Consider the following 20,187-nt stretch of genomic DNA (forward strand, 5'->3'; position numbering starts at 1 on the left):
CTTGACATCTAAATCAACAATTTTTAACCTGTGGGTTGTGATGCCTTTGACAAACCTCTATCAACAAAAATATTTAATTATGATTCGTAACAGTAGTAAAATTACAGTTATGAAGTAGCACTGAAATAATTTTATGATTGGGGGCCACTACAACATAAGCAAGTTGTATTTAAGGGTCACGGCATTGGGAAGATTGAGAAACACTGACCTAAAGGAAGAGTAATAACTTCTACAATGGCAGGAAAAATAAGCAAAGCAAAATGATACAAATATATGAAAATGTCACAAAGAAACACATCACTGCATACTTTATCACTGCTGACTTTTCACAGCCTTATGAGGTAGTATCCAGGTACACTATAGTTCAAATACATCAAACAAAGATAATGAGGGTGAGACAGTATTTGGAGTTTTGTAAACTTAGAAGTAGTACTAATGGCTATACTCTCTGGCCTCTTCAACTTATCAAGGGTAGATCAATAAAAAATACATTCTGTCGTCAAAAGTAAATTTAAACAGGTTAAATAAGTCACATAAAGTTTGCTACTTTGGGAGAGAAAACAAATGCTCTTTTAATATGATAGCTCTCAGGCAGGTAGTTGTTTTGTTGTTGATATATTCTAGAAAAAGAGGCAACTGAGGAAGTTAGAAAAATTTTTACTTATTACACCATGTTTCTGGGAATTAAAAAAAATCTAAATTTATGGGGCTAGAGAGAAAGCTCAATAGTTGGATGTACTTATTGTTTTTGCAGAAGACCAATGTTCCATTCACTACACCCACAGTGGGCCACAACCACCTATAAATCCAGTTTCACAGGATCCGACACCCTTCTCTGACACATAGAGGCACTCAGATGGTACACATACATGCACACACATACACATAAAAATATTCAAAAATTCAAACCTAGACTTACTCAAGAAACCAAACTCTACTATTCCAATAGCTTCCAAAATGTACACTAAACCACCCATCTATAATATTCACTAATGAGACAGATTCCCAGACCACTGCTTGGAATATGCATTTATATAAATATGCTACCACGATGGCACTCTAGGACTGGCTCTGACAACCTGCACCTTCTAGTCTATACAGCTAGTACCTATGTAAGAAAATCATGCTTATTTATTGTTTTTATCTGGCTATTGTTTTTATTTGGCTATAAACCAAAGTAGTGACTAAGATTTTCCAATTATATAATTCATATCTGAAAGGTAAATACATTATTTAGGAATATCTTAATAATGTAATGGCATTCTTGACAAATTTAAAAGCCAAATATGCCTTCCTTAACCACAGAATTTGACTCTCATTTTTTAAACTGTAAAAGACTAAGGAAAAAAAAAGTAGTATTAATAATTAAGTCAAGATAATTTTCAATAACTGGAATCATCTTAAACTACAGGGAGAAGTCAAATTCTTGCCACCATGTCATATCGCTATATTACTACCATATCTTTATATTTTATACACCAATACTGTAGCCATAGTAGAAAATGGTCAGCATACTGGGTTTATCCCATTTAATTGGAAGAGAACTACTTAATAAGTATTAAGTGCTACTTTTGTTATGTACAAAGTAAATCCAAAAATGGATGCAGAAGTTAACACTAGTAGAAACACCAACTAGGGGACCACCTGTATTACAATCCCAGCAAATGCTACTATATCCCATTTGTAACTGTCACCTTAAACAAATTATTTCCCCCTTATCTGAGTCTTGAGATTCATCATCTGTAAAGAAATCATAGTAATATATACTACATATATATCAAAGTACCAAACACACCTGATGGTATCCTATAAAAGCTGTAATATAGTATATGCATAAAAAATTAACAGAAAGGCATATAACACAAAACATATCATCCAGCAGAAGCTGTAGTAGATTATTAGATACTTTCAGATATTTTATTACTTTTAAAATGGTATGTTTATGTATATACATACGGAGGTATGTGCACTTTTGCACATGTCCAGAGGTCAAAAGAAGGCTCTAGATCTCATGTTCTCTCTCTCCCCTCCATATTCCCTTGAGATAAGATCTCCACTGGGTAGGCTAGCTTAGTCAGCAAGCTCCTAGCATTCTTCTGTCTCCACCTTCTTGTTAGAGTATGTAAAGGCATGCCAGATTATTTTTTGAGGGTGCCTGGGTTTGAACTCAGGTCCTCATGCTTGGGTAGTAAGCCCAAAATATTTTCGATACAAATACTGCCATGCTAGGAGCTTGTTGGTCATTAGTTGGTTTCCTGAGCATGGTAAAATCATTCCTCAGAAGAAAGCATGGCAGTGAACACAACTGTGCATCAACAATTTTATAGCTCCATTACCTTCACATCTGTAGAACTAGACATGACTTTGTGGGGTATTAAACTTCTACATTCTCACTATATACCAGTGATTGTGTTAAGTCTTCCAGCTCCTTACTTGAAGCCAAGAATGACTTGTGCACTCACAAGCCACACTGCAGGTGAGATCAGAGGACAAGCTGCAGGACTAGTAGTTCTTTCCTTTCCAGGGATAGAACTCAAGGCATCAGGCTTTGCAACAAACACTCATCACCACTATCACTCTAGCACAGGAGCCAGAAAAGGAGACACATGGCAGAGTATCGGGACCCATCAGTACCAGGAGGCTTACCTACTACACAGCCATATGACTTTGGGCAGGAAACACCAGCCAGACACAGATAAGAAAAGCACTGAATCCCCAACTTCTGTATTCTAAGAACCCAAGACATCCTTGGCATTTCACAAGATGAAATGACTAACAACTTATATATTTTCCTGTTATTTTCTCAAAACAGAAGAAAGATTTTAGTACAACTCAACAAAGATAGACATTTGAAATAAAAATATTTTTGTATACATTTAAGGTGAATACATAAAAAACAGTTGTTCAATTCAGAAATAACATTTATTTCCCACTGAAAATGAAATTACAATTATAAACATGAACTAATAAACAAATTGTAAGCATGACCTGTCTTACAAGGTAATCAATCTGCTACATTATTGATGATTGAATGTCCCATAAGTTCTAGATACTGAAACTCCAACACAGTATTAGTACTTTATATATGAACAAATGGCATACTTAAAAAATATTCTTCCCTCTTTGCTCCCTCCCTCCCTCCCTCCCTGCTCCCTTCCTCCCTCCCTCCCTTTCTCTCCATGCATCTGAGTGTAGTGTGTGTGTACGCACACAAGCCACACTATACATGTGGAGGTCAGAGGAAAACTGGCAGGACTGGCAGTTCTTCTTTTCACCATGTGCATCCCAGGAACAGAACTCAGGTCATCAGGCTTGGCAACGGGCAGCCTTCACCTGGTGAATCACCTCACCCACGCAAATGCTGACATTTAAAAAATATTTTTCTTCACATCTTTCAGTTTATTTTCAAAATAGGAAAAGAAGTTTAGCATACAATTACAGGAATAGAATTTTTAAATAGATTCACAGTAACTTCAAACTATATTTACACTGAAATACACACAAAAAATAGTTGCTGAGTCAAAAAAACCTTTTCCTCTCAAAATTAATGAAATTGAGATTATGAATATGAAAGGATACGTGTCTCACAAGGGAACTATGGATTAAGTTTGAAAGTACAGGCATGTACACCACTTACAGCATTCACACTACTTTTAAAATAGGCTTTGTTGTCTAGGAATGGAAACTCTCAGTGACAAGCTTCAGATAGGCAATTGGTCTACTGGATATGAACTTTGTTGCAAGCAGCAGCAAGTACATATAAACGATGTCTTCTCTTTCCCACAACAATTACATGAAAGTGTTGTGCCCAGATTATGACCCCCAGAGAGAGACCATACAGAGAGGCCCAGACTGTCTGTAATAAGCAAGGTTTAATCAGCATGATACAAACATGTTTGGAACTCATCTCCATCTTGTATCTCCTCTGTGGGGTAGGCTTTTAAAGGTATAACTACAGAGAGGCTTTTTGAAGGTGCTTTGGCATGGATGCAAGGACTTTTGCTCCTTCCCATCCTGCTAAGTCAGCTTTCTCCTTGTTCTTAGAGCAAGGCCACTGTTCCTGAGTCAGGCCATCTTTATCAGCCTGTACCAGGTAGCTGACTGGCTGGGCTAAGTGACCTTGCGCTCGGAATCTCTCTGGTGGGAGAGGGGAAGGCCACTGTCTTCCTGGGAAAACATTCTGCTAGGAAATTCTCGTCCCTTTGAGAATAAGAGGTGAGGGTCTCATAAAAAAAAAAAATCTTTACAAAATGCAAATGATTAAGAGCCAAGGAATATGTTTACAAAGTAATGTAAGATCTCAATTATCTCAGTAAGTGACTTAATTTGCATTATCTGGCTCCTTTACTAGCTCTTGGTTTCTAATTCTAACTTCATTCTGTATTTATGGCACTAAATATTGGGAATATAGGCATCTTGTGGTGTGATATTAAGAACTAGCTTTTGAGGAAAATACAAATATTTTTTGGATTTTCGAGACAGGGTTTCTCTGTAGTTTTTGGTGCCTGTCCTGGAACTAGCTCTTGTAGACCAGGCTGGCCTTGAACTCACAGAGATCCGCCTGCCTCTGCCTCCCCAGTGCTGGGATTAAAGGCGTGTGCCACCACCGCCCGGCTTGGAAATACAAATCTTAGTTGTAGTTTTTATAGTATAATTATTGTGAGATTTCATGGCACAAACAAGTTGACATACTGGTCCTGTCATTTCTGAAACAATCATCTATCACAGGCTATTATGAACCATTGCATGGTCACCAGTGTCAAGGAATCCATAATCTCATCAAAAGTAGTTATTTCAGAAGACAGAAAGAACAATTGAGATAGAAATATAACCTTATAATAGTTATATTTTTAATCTCGAGCTTTCAAAAGTTAAAAAGAAAACTAAAATCTATAGAACGTTTCTTGCTTTTTCTCCTAAACATATTTCAGGAAATTAAAATGTACCATATTTGAAAGAAAATAAAGAAAAACAGAGTAAGAAGAAAAAAAAGACAGGATATTTTAAGAAATATAGTATTAGTCATCTGTACAGGTCTTGTGTTTACAGATGGAAAATGTTATGAAGAGCAATAAAATGCAACTATCAAATCCCACCTTCTTTAAGTCCCTTCCATTTAATTTACATGTGCTTTAGATCTGTCTTAATCTGTGGCTCAGCTATGGTATGATTAGCTGGTCTATTAGCGTGAAGCCAAAGGACATGATGCATAATACTATTCCAACATTATCTCATTAAAAGGCTGAATTAAATTCCAATGTCTAAAACTGATCTTAGTTATAGCTACCTGCCTTGCATCAGATCTTGGTTAACTGCCTGTTGGGGTGGTTAGCGAATTCTTCTGGTAGCAAAATATGGAGTCTGCAGGTGGGGCATGTCCCCTGTTGTATCAACCATGGTCCAATGCACTAAGGAGCAAAATGATTAAGTCAGAGTTTCAAATTTAGCCTAGCAAAGGCAGCTTCCACTCTACACATCAGTCACCAACCAAGATGCCTTCTCCTCTGGTGGTTCTGAAAGCCAAGCCATCTGCTACAACTATGGTTTGCTAAGCTATCCATGGCAACGGCAGAGTATTTTTAAGCCAGTCTATTTGGCTCAAATTTGGTTTCTCCCTATTTTAAAAAATGACTAGTAGTTCTACAAGGATATTGGAGAAGCTTGCTGTTTACTCTTTGGTTGATTTGATTTATATTTTTTTCACTTATAATTAACTAAACAAATAACAACTAGGCATATGAAAATTACCAATTCCTTGATGGGGCTCTAAAGCTGAACCCCCCTGGAAGAACATTCTCTTCAGATTGTTTTCTGCAGTGAAACAGTAATCCTGAACTGTGAAGTGTTTGTTATGTTTTGGTAAGTATTGACTCTAAAACTAGGTATTTTTGATGTTTGAATAATGGAGAGGTAAATCAGATAACAGGATTAAAAGTGTAGGGACTATATTTGATGTCTAATAACCAACCTTGAAGAGTAAACTGAATGAATTATATATTTCCTTTTCACTGGGCAATGCAAGTAAGTTTTGACAAACATTCTTATTGTAAAATATTCACACATCAAACTTTCAAAATGGAAAAACTGGGTGGCTAAGTGTCATTTTGGAGACTTTATGGGATTAACAATTTTTCAAACCTCTTTAGATCAAAGCAGACAACACACATAATTTTGTACCACATATTTTATCTTTATACCACGGTTGGAAAAATCAGGCAATTGTCTACTTCCCCGAGAAAAACACTTCTTGTCTAAGATTATCTTTTCTGTTGTTGAATCACATTTTTTCTCCAGAGGATTTGGACCATACATTGTAATCAGTAACAGTTACACAGCAGCAGCACGAGGAGTTAATCCATATACACAGCAAGAACACAAAAGATATGTCGGCCTCACATTTTTCTAACATTAATCCAAGTCTCAGAGTCTTCAAATATAAACACAAGAGGTTAGATTACTAAAACAAGTCAGTTTTAAAATGCGAGGGGCCATTATTACATATGGATAATAGACACTGTGGAATTTACAGCAAGAAAGGGTAAAATGTCACTTCTTTGTTACTAGTCCTGTCACTCAATTGCTTTATATTTCTCCTAGTTTGCTCAAGGGAACTGTATACTGTATACCATTTAAATCTCCAGGCTGTCCTCCTGAAAACAGTAGTACAGCCATGACTGCATACAGTGAAAGATGTAAATGTTCTGTATGGCACTCAGAGAAGGAAGTGCAGTGATGGCTAGTGGGGCTGTGAAATGACACTGGATGCTCATACACCTTGTAAGCAAGGCAGTAAGCTTGCTTAGCTGACTAATGCTAAAATATTAACAGGACAAGCTTAATTGTTTACCTGAGAGTGGGATTTGTGAGCACAAGGTAAAACGGAAGGGTTTTCTGGAGACAAATTTTCATGACAGATTACACAGGGCTCCTCTTCTTCCTCTTCATTATCCTAGCCAAAAATAGATATGATAAAATTTAGGCTTTTTTCCCCTCTCAGATCTAAATTTGTTTTTAGTGAACAAGATCTGTCTCACCAAGTCCTTGTCTCCTTCCCATGTGGTAGAACCTTGTGGTGACTTGGGGGTCTGGGGAGCACTAGGCTGCGATGAAGTGTGGCTGGGTGATGAACTATTACCATCTGGCGCAGATTTTCCTTCACTCTAAAAATAATGTTTATTTTTAAAAATTATCCTAAAACAGTATCAACTGACAGATTGAATAAAATAAATTGTAGCAAAAATTACCAAAAGGATAAATAATACTCATGATAAATCTTGAAATAAAGTGTTGGTAACATTTGTTAGAGCTACATAAAGCATTAGTTTAAATAAAATAAATCTTTGCAAAAAAATAGAAAAAAGAAACTTGCATTCAGAATTGTTCAAAGCAGTCTTTAGAAAATTCAAAGGGGATCAGTTTTATTCTACTCTGATCTAAAACAATCCACGTCATCTGTAAGTTGAATATGTAGGATTATTTACTGTAAATGAATGATGTCCTATGATTATGTTATTGATTCTTGACTCTCTAAACATGTTACGGCACTATTACAGAAACAAGAATAGAGAATTAAAGTTAGTTGCTGTTGTTTATTGGCGTGTTTGGTTTACCTCAGATTTCTTGGGCTCAATCATTTGAGCAATCTTGTAAACAATTTCATCAAATGTAAGTCGAGACACGGACTTTCCATGAGAATCCTTGAGCTGTTGTAAGAAATCTGTAAGCTCCTTCCTGGAGGAGATAAAGAATAGAGGTTGGTGTTCCCTGCTCCTCTGAGGAAGTGCCCTCAAAGGTGAGACTGAAAATCCTGCTCATATGACAGTCAGCAGACAGACTCAACTCAGTAGTTTTGAATCTAAAAAATGTTACCTGCATGCATTTGAAACCATAATAAAAACTACTAATTGTGTCCAAAAGCTATATTTAATGTGTTTACCAGTGAAAGTTAACTATGCTTATGAAAGTACTCACTATGTGAAAACTGAGTTGATTCATTTACATATTGAGAACTTTATATCTCAAATTTCATTCAGGACTAAACTATTCCTTTTTAGTAACTATTTTAAAAATAACTATTTGAATAGTAACTTTTGCTATTATTGTCTCAGTTTTGTAGTATTTAAATATTTTGCCTTCATAAAACTCAGAGAAAAAAATAAAGATTAAATAAAAAAGTAAAGAAAGCAAAAGATACATTCATTGCATGATAAAATAATTAACTTCCAATTATTTTAATCAGTATTTGCCTTTTTAATCCTCCATTGCCACCTATACTTATAATAGGATGATTTTTCTTTCTTTTGGCTTATGATTTATTCATTTTATAATTATCTATAACTATATAATTCTATTTTTCTATTTATAATTATGAAAAATATTAAAATCATACCCTAATTAGATAACAGGGTATGATACTTTCAAATGAAAATACAAAGTAAAATTAGACTTATTTCCACACATACAAGAGCAGAGATTTTAGAATTAACTTTTCCTCTCCTAAAGTCAGACAGTGAAATCCAGAACAATTGTGATATCTTATACTGAACTGTGTTCACTCACAAATAAATCATAGGAACCTCAATAAAATTAAAAAAAATAAATTGAAACCTGATGACATTGGGCTCAGCATACAATTAATTGGAAATTTGGTAACTTTTTATTACGGTAATTATTACAGCTGGGAGAATTCAAATTGGTAAGTTTATAGCTACTACTTCGAGCAAATGAGCAAACATAAATTTAAGCACTTATCTTCTCAAGCCTTAAGACTAATAAAAAATTAAGTTTACCTAGCATTTCTGTTGAGCACTATGCTTTCTTAGTCAATTTTATTTTACTAAGACCATTGTAAAAAAATAGTTGTACTTATGGGTATATGTTAAGTGTTTCATTTCTACAATTAGGGCTATGAAAATTGTAAAAAAACAAAAAACAAAAAAAACAGTGTAACCACTAAGGAAAAATCAAAGTACCTTGTTTGCTGTGGAAAAGCCATTCTCAGTCTGTCTGTAATCCTCTCCCAGTTTATCATGAGAGGTTCACTGCACAGACTTGCACTGGGTGACACATTGTCAGCTATAGGTGTTGGCATAGCCCAGGTTATACCAGGCATCTGTAAAGGGCAGAGATATAAACATCAGCTCCAGTAAGTAGGTAATACCACATGTCAACATAACACTTTGATGCCTCAGAAAAAAAGCAGAATGAAGAGTCAAATCAACATTCTCTTTTTAGAGCTTTTTTCTCAACAGATACGGTATTTCTAACTTGTTGTTACCTATTTTAAAAGCAAGTTGTTTGCCCTGTAATTACCAGCAAATATAGAAACAGAGTGCATTGTTGAGTTTTTAAGAAATAATAGTGAAAAACTAAAAACTACGTAAAATATGCTAACACGGGATTAAGTAAAAGAAATTATAGCAAATCAATCAAGTTTTTACAAATAGATGTATATGTCTGGGCAAAAGAGATACCCATGGAATATATTTAGGTTTTTTAAATATTAGTTTATAGTATCAAATTTATAGTAATGACTTCTTTAATATTAAAATGTTTAATAACTGCATGCATATAAACACACAAAAGCATCTGTAAGTTATATAATAATCTACAAATGGTTATTTTTTCTAGGGATTCAACAAGATAATTTTACTTTCGACTGTCTATATTTCTCTATCATCTATATTTTTCCAACTATTAAATATACTTCTATTATTAGAAAAATAACAAAGATAAAATTTTAAGTTCTAAATAATGATGATGATAAGTGTTTTTGCTAAAAGGCTCAAAAATATCACAGACAATGACAGCATGGAAAATACAATATATATCTAATGGACCTATGACACCAACAACAATTTTTGTGTGTATTTTATGGAAGTTCTTAGAAACGTCAAGTGAATTAATATAATCAAGAAAATTTTTAGAGCACTAATTGAGTTACTAAAGCAATTAAACCATGACAATGTTTATTGAAACCTATGAGTCACCATGAAAAGTAAGTAACAACTAGCAGTAGTTGGTCTCTAACACAATCTGCCTCAGTCCGCTCTAGCTTCCATCAGGAACCTGAAGATAATCTTATTAGGAGGCTAAAAGATTTCAATGTTTTCAATAAAATTCTACTCTGGTCATTACAGAATACCAGCAAGCAAATTGCATAAGCACCACAGTTAACATAGTGACAAAATGTATAGTACTTATTTAAAATGTTAAGACTTATACACATATTTTTGTAGACAGTTAGCATAGACATAAATGAATCCATCTAACTACAAATTTAAAAAAGATTGAGAGCAAGATACAAGAACTTTATGCTACTATATATATTCATATGTGGAAATATAAACAGACATACACACACACAAGTGCCTGAGTTCCTTTATGAGAAAGTCAGAAATAGAAATTTTTTTCCCTAATTATATCTGACATTATTCTTTCTGGAATTTTGTTGTTGTTGTTGTTCTTTTTGTTTTTCTTAAAGTTTAGTCAAGACAACAAAAAATAATTCTAGCCATTCTAAATGTCTTTATTCTTTCTTCTGGTTTGAATAAAACTTATCTGACTAGCTACAATTAGGAAGGTTGAAAACTTTAGGGTTTTTGTTCCAAGCTCATGTTACTCATTTTCTTGGTTACAGATACAGTAGAACCACTCTGGGTGTGTATATAAGCTTAGTAGCTACATAGTTCACTGTGATTTGTCCCCTTTGCTTTTCTACACAATAGCTATGTCAAAAATAAAAATGCCAATCTATCTCACAGTTTTATTTGTTAGAGAAGTAAAACTGCAATTCCAAAGACTTGAAAGTATAAAGATACAAATTTTGTATTTCAAAACCAGGATAATGTTATGTGAAACAGGTATTCATTCATTCATCTTTTAATTATTAACACTACCAGCATTACCAAATTATCCTAACAAACAAATGAGGACAAAAGTTTTATTCAGGAATCCCATTATATAGTTATAAAAAACTAGTTAATATTATTTCATCAGGAAAGCCACTTACCAGGGGCGGTCTAGGCTGTACAGCTGCAGAAATAACTCCAGGGCAAACTGCAGGCATTTGAGGAACAGTAAGTATGGGTCTAAAGAAAGAATCCTTCACAAGGGGTCTTCCTAAGAACTGCTGTATCTAGCATATAAAAAAAATAAATAAAATAAAACTCTGCACACATATAGAATTGTTTTGGTATGGACAATGCTTTAAAATCAGAACAATGTAGGGGTAAAACACTGATTGGAAATTCAGATATGAAGTATATTGGAAGCAATGAGTATATCAAAATCCTATTTAAATCTATGAGAATTTGAATGAGCAAAGGAAAAAGATAGAATAGAAAGAACAATAATAAAAGAATAGAAAATTAAGAGTTTAATCACCACCTTCTCTGTACCTGGTTGGATAACTCTGGATGCCAAATTCTTAGACTATAAAATAAGAGCCTTAGATGAAATGATCTTTAAGATTCACCCACAAACGCTAAGTAACAAGATGAACCCTAAGAGAAACATATAAAGATCCCCTTGGGAATGGGAACTAGACAAGATCTCCTGACAAAACTGGGAGCATGGGGGTGGGGCAGAAGAGTGGGTGAAAGGGGAGGAGGAGCAGAGAAGGGGAGGGGGAGAAAACTTGAGGGTTCAGAATAGAAACGATGGGGGAAGGACAGAGACGGAGAGAAAGAAGAGATATTTTTTGATTGAGGGAGCCATTATGGGGCTAGCAAGAAACCTGGCACTAGAGAAATTCCCAGGAATCCACAAAGATGACCCCAGCTAAGACCCTAAGCAATAGAGGAGAAGGTACCCAAACTGGTCTTGCCCTATAGATATATTGATAACTATCTTTTTTTTTTAACTTTAAAAAGAAGCTTTTATTTATTTTGTAGCATGTGCATTACAGGAAACAAAACACAAGAAGCCAAGAACAGTCATCCAGCCACATGCAGCTCAGCTTGCTATGTCCCTCTGGGTGCTGCAAGTGTACACACATCAGGTGATTGAGGTTACACAGTATGCACCATGCTTGCCCCCACATTGTGATTATTCACCATCTAAAACCCCACGCTACATGAGTATGTTGATAACCAAGAATACACCACGCCATCTCAATCTGTCAGACAAAGCTGTAATCCTGTCTTCCTTGGCAACAAAAATTTCATAGAAGACAAAAATGGCAGCAGGCCTCTAGATAGAAGTACTGGCGAAGTTACAATTAAAATTCTGCATTCCCTCAATGCTCAGCTTACAGGGAAACACAAAGCAACAGAGCACACTAAGCACAGCATTCCTAAGTTTATCTTCAGATCTATACACTAAAATGTGAAGTTCTTATGGGCACTGAAGATGCACCTACGGCAGGGGTTCTTAGGATGTCAATCTTAACAGCGCAGTGCTGCAGACCTCGTCCTGTGAGCCTCCCTGTCCCTCCAGTCAACCTAGCAATATGATGTCCAGACACGGCTCAATTCCATGTTCAAAAGGAACCTTTTCTGTCAAGCTACACCTTTAACCATATCCACTCCTTTAGGTCATTTATGAAGTTCAGATGTTGTGGAATGAACTTTGAGCACAATAAACACAAGTATCTTCCCAGCAATGCATATATGGATCCCTGGGTACAGTTAAAATTGTCTTCTAGATGTGGTGCTCCTAGCCAAGAGCTCTTCCCTCATCCGTCTTTTTCTCTGTCCATCTCCAGTTCAGGATGATGCTAGTGACAAAGGGCACCTCCAGAAGACGGCCTTTCCAAAAGACTAGCAGGACATTTATAATGACCATTCTACTTCTAACACCCTTTGGGCACTGGGACTTATCTTCTAACACTTGGCAACACTAACGGAAATGCACAGGGCGACAATGGCAGGACAGCGGGGAACCAGCCAACAGCACAGCACCTCACTCTGCACTCTTCTTTCCCCTGCCCACCTCCACCACCTGGGAACAGCATCTGCTCAAAGAACACGTCTAACAGTTCCATTCCAGTGTAACCATTCCTATCAAATAACAATCCTTAAAAGGTGCTGTAACCCTCTATTTTCACTGTGTGTGCATTTTTTACATTTATGGATTAGTGCATGTGTGTAGGCACATGCATGCCACTTTGTATGGAGGCTAGATGACAATTTGTGGATCAGTTTCCTCTTACATGGATCCTGGAGATCACATTCGGGTCACCAGTTTGTGGCAAGCGCCTTTACCTGCTGAGCCACCTACCAGTCCATTATGCACATTTTCTTACTGTGTGAGACAAAGCCCTGGCTTGTAGCCCTGGATGGCCTGGGACTCACAAGATCCACCTGTCTCAGCTAGGATTAAAAGCGTGCGAACTACACCAAGTTATTATGCACTGAAAAGCTTAAAGACAAGATGTTTCCAGTAACACTTCCATTTCCCCAGCATATGTACAGTGCGGGGCAGAGAATAAACCGTGCATCCCTAACAGACCAAAGAGCATCGCTCTGGTCTAGAACCTCCCCACCTCTCTTTAACCCAAGGGTCAGGTTTATGAATCTGTCATGGTTTCGTGGGGATAACAACCTCACTTCCTACATGGTTTTAAGAGTTCTTTCCTATGAATTTTAACACAACTTTCAAACACTACTCTACTCTGTCACATACTGGCAGCCTCTTTCCCTTCTAGAAGACTAGGTGCTGCATATCTGACTCGTCCGTCTCGTCTGTACACATGATATACTGCAAAATAAGAAGCACAGAGAAAAGGGACAATGGCTAATCTTGCATCACCAAAACTTACATTAGTATTAGGCCTTCATACATTTTCTTTCTTCCTCCCGGCCAATCCAGCACAAGTCTGTATTGCTCAGAAGTGATCTTTTCATTCCATTTCCAAAAGACAGCATTTCACCACGAGTTTAAACAGGAAAATCTACAACATGTATTATTTACTACATCTACCTTTAACATACTTTGTGCACTTCTAAACACCTAGAAGGACTAGATGTTTCAGATGAGGACATAAATTTGTCCCCTATATACACAGTAGTGTGGAAACCACACACATGTAACAATGGTTAGATCTCAAAGTGTCTTCTGCTGAGAGCATTCTGGTCTCCGACCTTTTTCTTCAGCCCCTCCCCTGTATCACAAGACACAGGCACCTGTCAGTTGGATGATACTTTCACAGCTCTTCAGAAGACAACCTTGCTGTGAATTTTAACACTGAGTACACAGAGGTGTTAGTTTACTAACTCTACTTTTGTCATTTGCTAGCAATTTAATACCTAGAAACTAGGTATCATAAATGAGGACCCCTTTGTCCAGTATGTACAGTGTAGCAAAGTTAAATGTATATAACATACAGGGTGGTGGAAAGCTAAAAACGTCTTGCACACTAATGGGATCTTTTTGCAGTTCCTTCCCTCCACCTCCTTAGTCCACTGGACAAGTCCAGCCTGTGCACTGTTTTCGGAGGTGGGTTAGCAATTTTAAACATAGTATCTCCAGGGGCTGGAGAGATGGCTCAGTGGTTAAGAGCACTGACTGCTCTTCCAGAGGTCCTGAGTTCAATTCCCAGCAACCACGTGGTGGCTCACAGCCATCTATAATGAGACCTGACGCCCCCTTCTGGCATGTGGGCACACATGGAAGGAATGTTGTACACATAATAAATAAATAAATCTTTAAAAAAAAAAAACATAGTATCTCCAGTTTTCCAAAAACTATTTACATAAAGTATTATTCTACTACTTCTACTTTTAAATGTATCAAACACTGAAAATACCTAGACAGACCAGGTATCTCATGTAAGAACTTATCTACTATACACACTACACTGGCAAATAAAACTGTATGCAAAGCAATGGTTATTATCTGAGGTATCTTCTAAATATAACCATCTGGGCTTTGACCCACTTTCTTCTCCCTTCTTTGCCTTCAAGCCAGCAGACAAATAGAGACATAGGCAATGCTCAGAAATAGCTGAAAAAATTCATATCCGCAAATCATGTACAGAGCAACCTTTCCTACAAATTGACAATGTGCTAATTTTACTACTTTGTCATACATTGGCAACCTCTTTACCATCTAGAGATGAGAAGCTGAAAATTTTAGTCATGTGTCCATTATATACAGACTACACACAGCAAAACAAAATGCAAATATATAGCAATGATATCTGAAAAGGTCCCATATAAACACACTAGTACATGACTGTGCTGCTTCCCATTTACTTCCTCCAGACCACTGAGCAAGTACAGACAGTACTGCTCACAGAGGGCTCCATAATTCTACTCCCAAAAGATAGCGTTTCATGAATTTTAGCAAAAAGATATTTACAAAGTGATATTTTTACTACCTCTACATTTAACAAACGTTGGGTACTTCTAAACATCTGGATAGACCAGATGTTTCAAGTAAGGACTGTTGTCCACTGTGGACACAGCAGTCCAGTAAACAGCAGACATGGAACAAGAGTAGTAATTAAAACAATTTTAACACAAAAAGAAAACCTTAACATAAAAAATACAAAATGTATTCTACTACCTCTACTTTGTCATACACTGGCGACCTCTTTGACACCTAGAGTGACTAGACGTCGTAAATTAGGACTCCTTTGTCCTTTATATATGCTATGTACACAGCAAAGCCAAACACAATGGAGCACAATGGCTCAGAGCTCTGCCTTCCCCTGGGAACCGGGGCACAAACACAATGTGGTCAACTCGGGAATGGTTTAGTTCTGCCTCCCCAAACAATATTTCAAATGAATCCTAACAAAAACGTATTTACATAATGTGTTGTTTTTCTACCACTACTTATAAAATATGTCAGGCACTTTAGAGCATCTAGAAAGATATTTCCAAAAAACACTCGGCATTGACACACACACACACAAATGGGGGGCAGGGGTTGAGAAATGAACAAAATGTGTACACAATACAACAGGAAAAAAAAAAGACGTCTTCTTCACACGTTCAATCTGGCTACAGACCTCTTCTTCCTCCGGCTGGGTCCTCTAACCTACTGAATAAACAAGGACGAATGTCGCTCCAGGGTCTTTCTAGAGGTGGCCTAATCAATTCCACTTCAAAGTCACTTTTAGAAGACACGTCTATGGTGTTTTTAAAGACGACTGGGTACGCCCATGTGATTTCCTACTTCTACCCTGCATCGGTAATCTCTACAGCTACTTGTCCAGATTTAGCCAAGGGTTGGGGGGAAAGGTTGAGAGCAGCTTTTTCATATTATATACAAGGCCTTCTATGGTGGCGGGGAAATCTTCGCCAGCGTTTCCGACTGGCCGCTTGAGATGTCACGTCCAGTTGGAAGTGGCCCTACGATCATTTGTTCCTCCCGCTATGCTGGACTCGGCTCACCTCGCTCCAGGGCCATCGAGGCCTCTGTTCATTCAAGCTCAACAGGGCGATGCCCTCCCAGTGGTGGACTAGTGTTCCTGCGCAGACCCGCAGCCTCAGGCTGCAGAGGCCCTCAAGGGCCAATCTTGGCCTTCGGGTGGCCGCCATAGGCTGCAGAGGCCCTCAAGGGCCAATCTTGGCCTTCAGGTGGCCGCCATTCTTTCCGCCACGCCACGCTCGCCGACAGCTGGAGATGTCTTCGAAGGCCTGGCTGGGGCTTCTCCATGGGCCCGGCCCTGGAGAGCAGGGGGCAGGTGGATGGAGGAGGCGGTGCGCAAAAGGCCGCCGCCATCGAGGATCGCGGCTGCTGTGAGGGCTCGGGCTCCTGGGGTCCGCAGGACTGAGACCAAGGCTGCTCCCGGCTCACCTGGCGGGGGCCGGAGGCCGTGGGGGCCCGGAGGAAGGAAGCCGCACACCCTAGCTCGCCATGCTCTCTGCCATAACTGACTCTTGATAACTATCTTAAATGTCACCACAGAACCTTCATCCAGCAACTGATGGAAACGGGCAGAGACCCACAGCAGAGCACTTGGCTGAGCTTCCAAAGTCCAGCTGAAAAGTGGGAGGAGTGAGAATCTGAATAAAGAAGACAATGATGAGGACACGAACTGAAACCTGAGCTAATGAGAGCTCAACCACTCCAGCCAGACAGGGAAGGAAGGAACCAGCATAGGACAAAGCTAGACCTGCTGAATTTGGGCGACAGGTATGGCTGGGGCAGACTGCAGGGCCACTGGCAGTGGCATCAGGATTTGTCCCTGATGTTTGTACTGGCTTTTTGGAACCCATTCTCTCTGGATGTATACCTTGCTCAGCGTGGATATAGTGGGGAGGGCCTTACCCTCTCCTGAAGAGTTCATGGTGGGTAGGTAGAGTGAAAGTGGAGGGAATGGGAGAAAAGGGAGGAGTAGGAACTGGGACGGGTATGTAAAATGAAAAAAGATAGTTTGTTTCCTTTTTAAAAAATATAGTGGGGAAAAAAGATCCACACTCAGATCTAATAATATAAGACCCTCAAAGGTATAATATGAATGTACAAAGATATAATATCTATAAATCTCAAAGGTCTCAGTGAATGCTGTAGATGTTGAGAAACAATACTCAATAATTGCATTTAAAAATCCTCAAAATTATCTGTAATATAATTACAAAAATTACAGAAAATATATCTGTAAGGAAGCTGCCATTTGATGGAATCCAGATTTTAGTTTTAAAGACAATAGAAGAATGAAGTAGGGCTCATAACAAGGGATACTCCATCACAGAGGTCCCTTTAGGGTGTGCTTGTATTTCCAAAGGGGTCTTGGCAATTGTTAGTAGGAGAGAAACTTTGGTTTGTTTGTTTTTTTGAGTATAGAAGGGGACAGGTTTAGGGAACTTTTGCAGTGTGCTAGATCTAACATGATCATAAATCGAAACAATAATAATTTGCTAAAATAGAAAAAGAACATTAACAGAGCTCTAAGTTATGATCTTAAACAAAGTGAAAAGTTAATGGTGAACTTTATAGTGCGCAGACAGATTGACATTTGATTCTTAATCACCAGGGAACAGACACTGTATGTCTTATAGGTAAAAAAGGATATTTTGAAACAATTAAAACATAAATTCTAACTAGATACTAAATATTAATATAATCAGTAATGTATAGTTTTATTATTTAAGATAATAATGTCATGATTATACCTAGTAAGAGTTCCTTATCTTTTAGGATATATATCAAAGTATAAATGGATGAAATTATATGATTCCCAGAGTTTGCTTTATAGTAGAGTCCAGGGAGAAGGAGATGATATAAAACAAGACTGTCAACTATTAATAATGTTGAAGCTGCATTTCATTTTTCCTTAATTTTTACATATATTTATTATGTAAAATCAAGTTACACATGAATATAACATATATATGTAACTATATAGGAAATTATATATAAATTTCAAGTTTTTGTTAAATTTTAAAATGATGAGTAAGTGGTGGGTACAAAGTCTGTACTGAGGTCCCTTTGAGAACCTCTACTGCCAATTTAACAATAATTCTCTGAGAATAATTATGGACTTTTCCCTTCTTCTGCTTCCTAGCACATCATGAAGTTAACTGCTCTTCCATTCCACAATCTTCTTGCCATATGGACCCCTCTGACACTGGCCCAAAAGATGTTCTTCTTCCCTTGTTGCTTTGCTAGATAATTCATCATAGAGACTATAAACCAAAAGCAGAACACTAGAATTCAGTAGTGGGTCTCACTAATGACTAAATCTGATCATATGGTTTATAGGATTTTGGAACTGGTTGTGGCAAGAATTTGGAAATATTTGACAAGAAAAACTCTAGAATGCTGTAAGCAGAGCTTAATGGGTCATTTTAGTGAACGTTCAGAAGACCAGAATGCTTATAGTAATGTAAACAGCAATGGAGCACAATAATGAAGTTTAGATGGAAATAGGGCTCTACTAAGAATTGGACAACAGCCATTTGTGTTACACTCTAGCTAATAAGTGGTCCTTGCTATACTCAATAGTGAGTAGTAATGAAGTTTACAGAGCATGAATGTCAACATCAAAAGCCACCTGCCTCTAAGTATCTTATCTTTCTTTACTTTCTATATTCAGACTTACACTAAAAATTAAAAAAGTATCACCAAATAATAACTGAAAAGTTCATGGAAACTATTTCTCAGATTAAGTACTCTAGTCTCTAAAGTACACAGATCAGTACATCCAGTTAAACCTAATGGCTCTTAATAAGTGGAGTAGTGGTGAAAGGGGAAACTGCCCTACTGTCAAAAACACAGATTAGAAAAGTTAAAGAAAGTATAAGGTACAAGGAGAGGGGACTGACTCTCTAGTAAGTTTTCTAGGTAATGCTTTAGTTATATAGTTCTACAGAAGAGAAATGAGAATTCTGAGCATTCATGAGCTATCTCTCACAATGTGTGTAAATTCTAGAGGATGAAAACAGCACTTTTAGACTTCATATGCCTGATTAATAGGAACCAGTCTCAGTCAAACTGTATCAGCATGGACTGGCCACCAGTAGCAACTGGTATTTAAAACATGAACTTAATTCCATTTGAGTACCCACTAAACATACTGTATATTCTGTATTTTACACCTTATCACTTATCAAAATAAAGACAGCAACTTTCCAAAATGCCAGGAATCTTACCAGTATCTCAGGACTTGGTGGTGGTGGGGGAAGCTGGATTGGAGGCAAGGTACTCAAGGCAAACCCTTGTTTCACCTTATTGATTTGTTCATTGTACTGTGTCTGAGAGAGAGAAACACATTTTAGACAACCACTGACTTTAAAGAAACAGCATATAGTAGTGTTTGATTTGAATAATCCAACATAAACTAGTGGCTCTTAACCCACTGGCAGAAAAAAAAAACAGTTTCTGACATAAAAATAATTCCATAGGCTTTCATGCCCACATTTAAATAGCTGTGTTTGAGGGGTTTATTGATAAAATATAGTGACATAATTCAGTTGCTTATTGTAACTCCCCTGTTTTTCCAATGTTTCCAGTTTCCAAATAGAAACACTGATACAAAGTGAGTATAGGATCTAAAGAGTTTAATACCTATAAGAAACACAAACACATTTTAACAAAGAACCAAATATATTGTCAATGTTCATTTTTTAAAGTAAAAGGAAAATGTTAGAAAAAGGTTTATTACTGATAGAAGAGAAAGTGGGAAGTACCCTACAACAGATGGGCACAGGAGATCACTTCCTATGTATAACCCCAGCAGCACAGACATTAAGGGCCTCATTGAATAAATGGGACCTCCTGAGACTGAGAAGC

General features: G+C 37.3%; 1 protein-coding gene across 4 annotated transcripts in view; it reads right to left on the reverse strand.

The window, feature by feature from the left end:
* Positions 1–4,556: 4,556 nt before the first annotated feature.
* Dzip3 (DAZ interacting zinc finger protein 3) overlaps positions 4,557–20,187 on the reverse strand; it is an 81,546-nt gene continuing 65,915 nt past the window's right edge. For 2 of the 4 annotated variants that reach the window (XM_026786193.1, XM_026786190.1), the window contains exons 26-31: positions 19,548–19,649; positions 11,012–11,137; positions 8,973–9,112; positions 7,611–7,731; positions 7,035–7,160; positions 6,170–6,949 (exon numbers count right to left, since the gene is read on the reverse strand). In XM_026786193.1, the coding sequence (XP_026641994.1) occupies positions 6,836–6,949; positions 7,035–7,160; positions 7,611–7,731; positions 8,973–9,112; positions 11,012–11,137; positions 19,548–19,649 (729 nt within the window). In that variant the 3' untranslated portion in view covers positions 6,170–6,835. Of the gene's footprint in view, positions 5,409–6,169; positions 6,950–7,034; positions 7,161–7,610; positions 7,732–8,972; positions 9,113–11,011; positions 11,138–19,547; positions 19,650–20,187 lie in introns of those variants that run through there. The other 2 variants (XM_005345042.3, XM_026786191.1) reach the window with 2 other exon arrangements.

This window comes from Microtus ochrogaster, chromosome 2 (assembly GCF_000317375.1).
Source record: "Microtus ochrogaster isolate Prairie Vole_2 chromosome 2, MicOch1.0, whole genome shotgun sequence".
NCBI lineage: Eukaryota > Metazoa > Chordata > Mammalia > Rodentia > Cricetidae > Microtus > Microtus ochrogaster.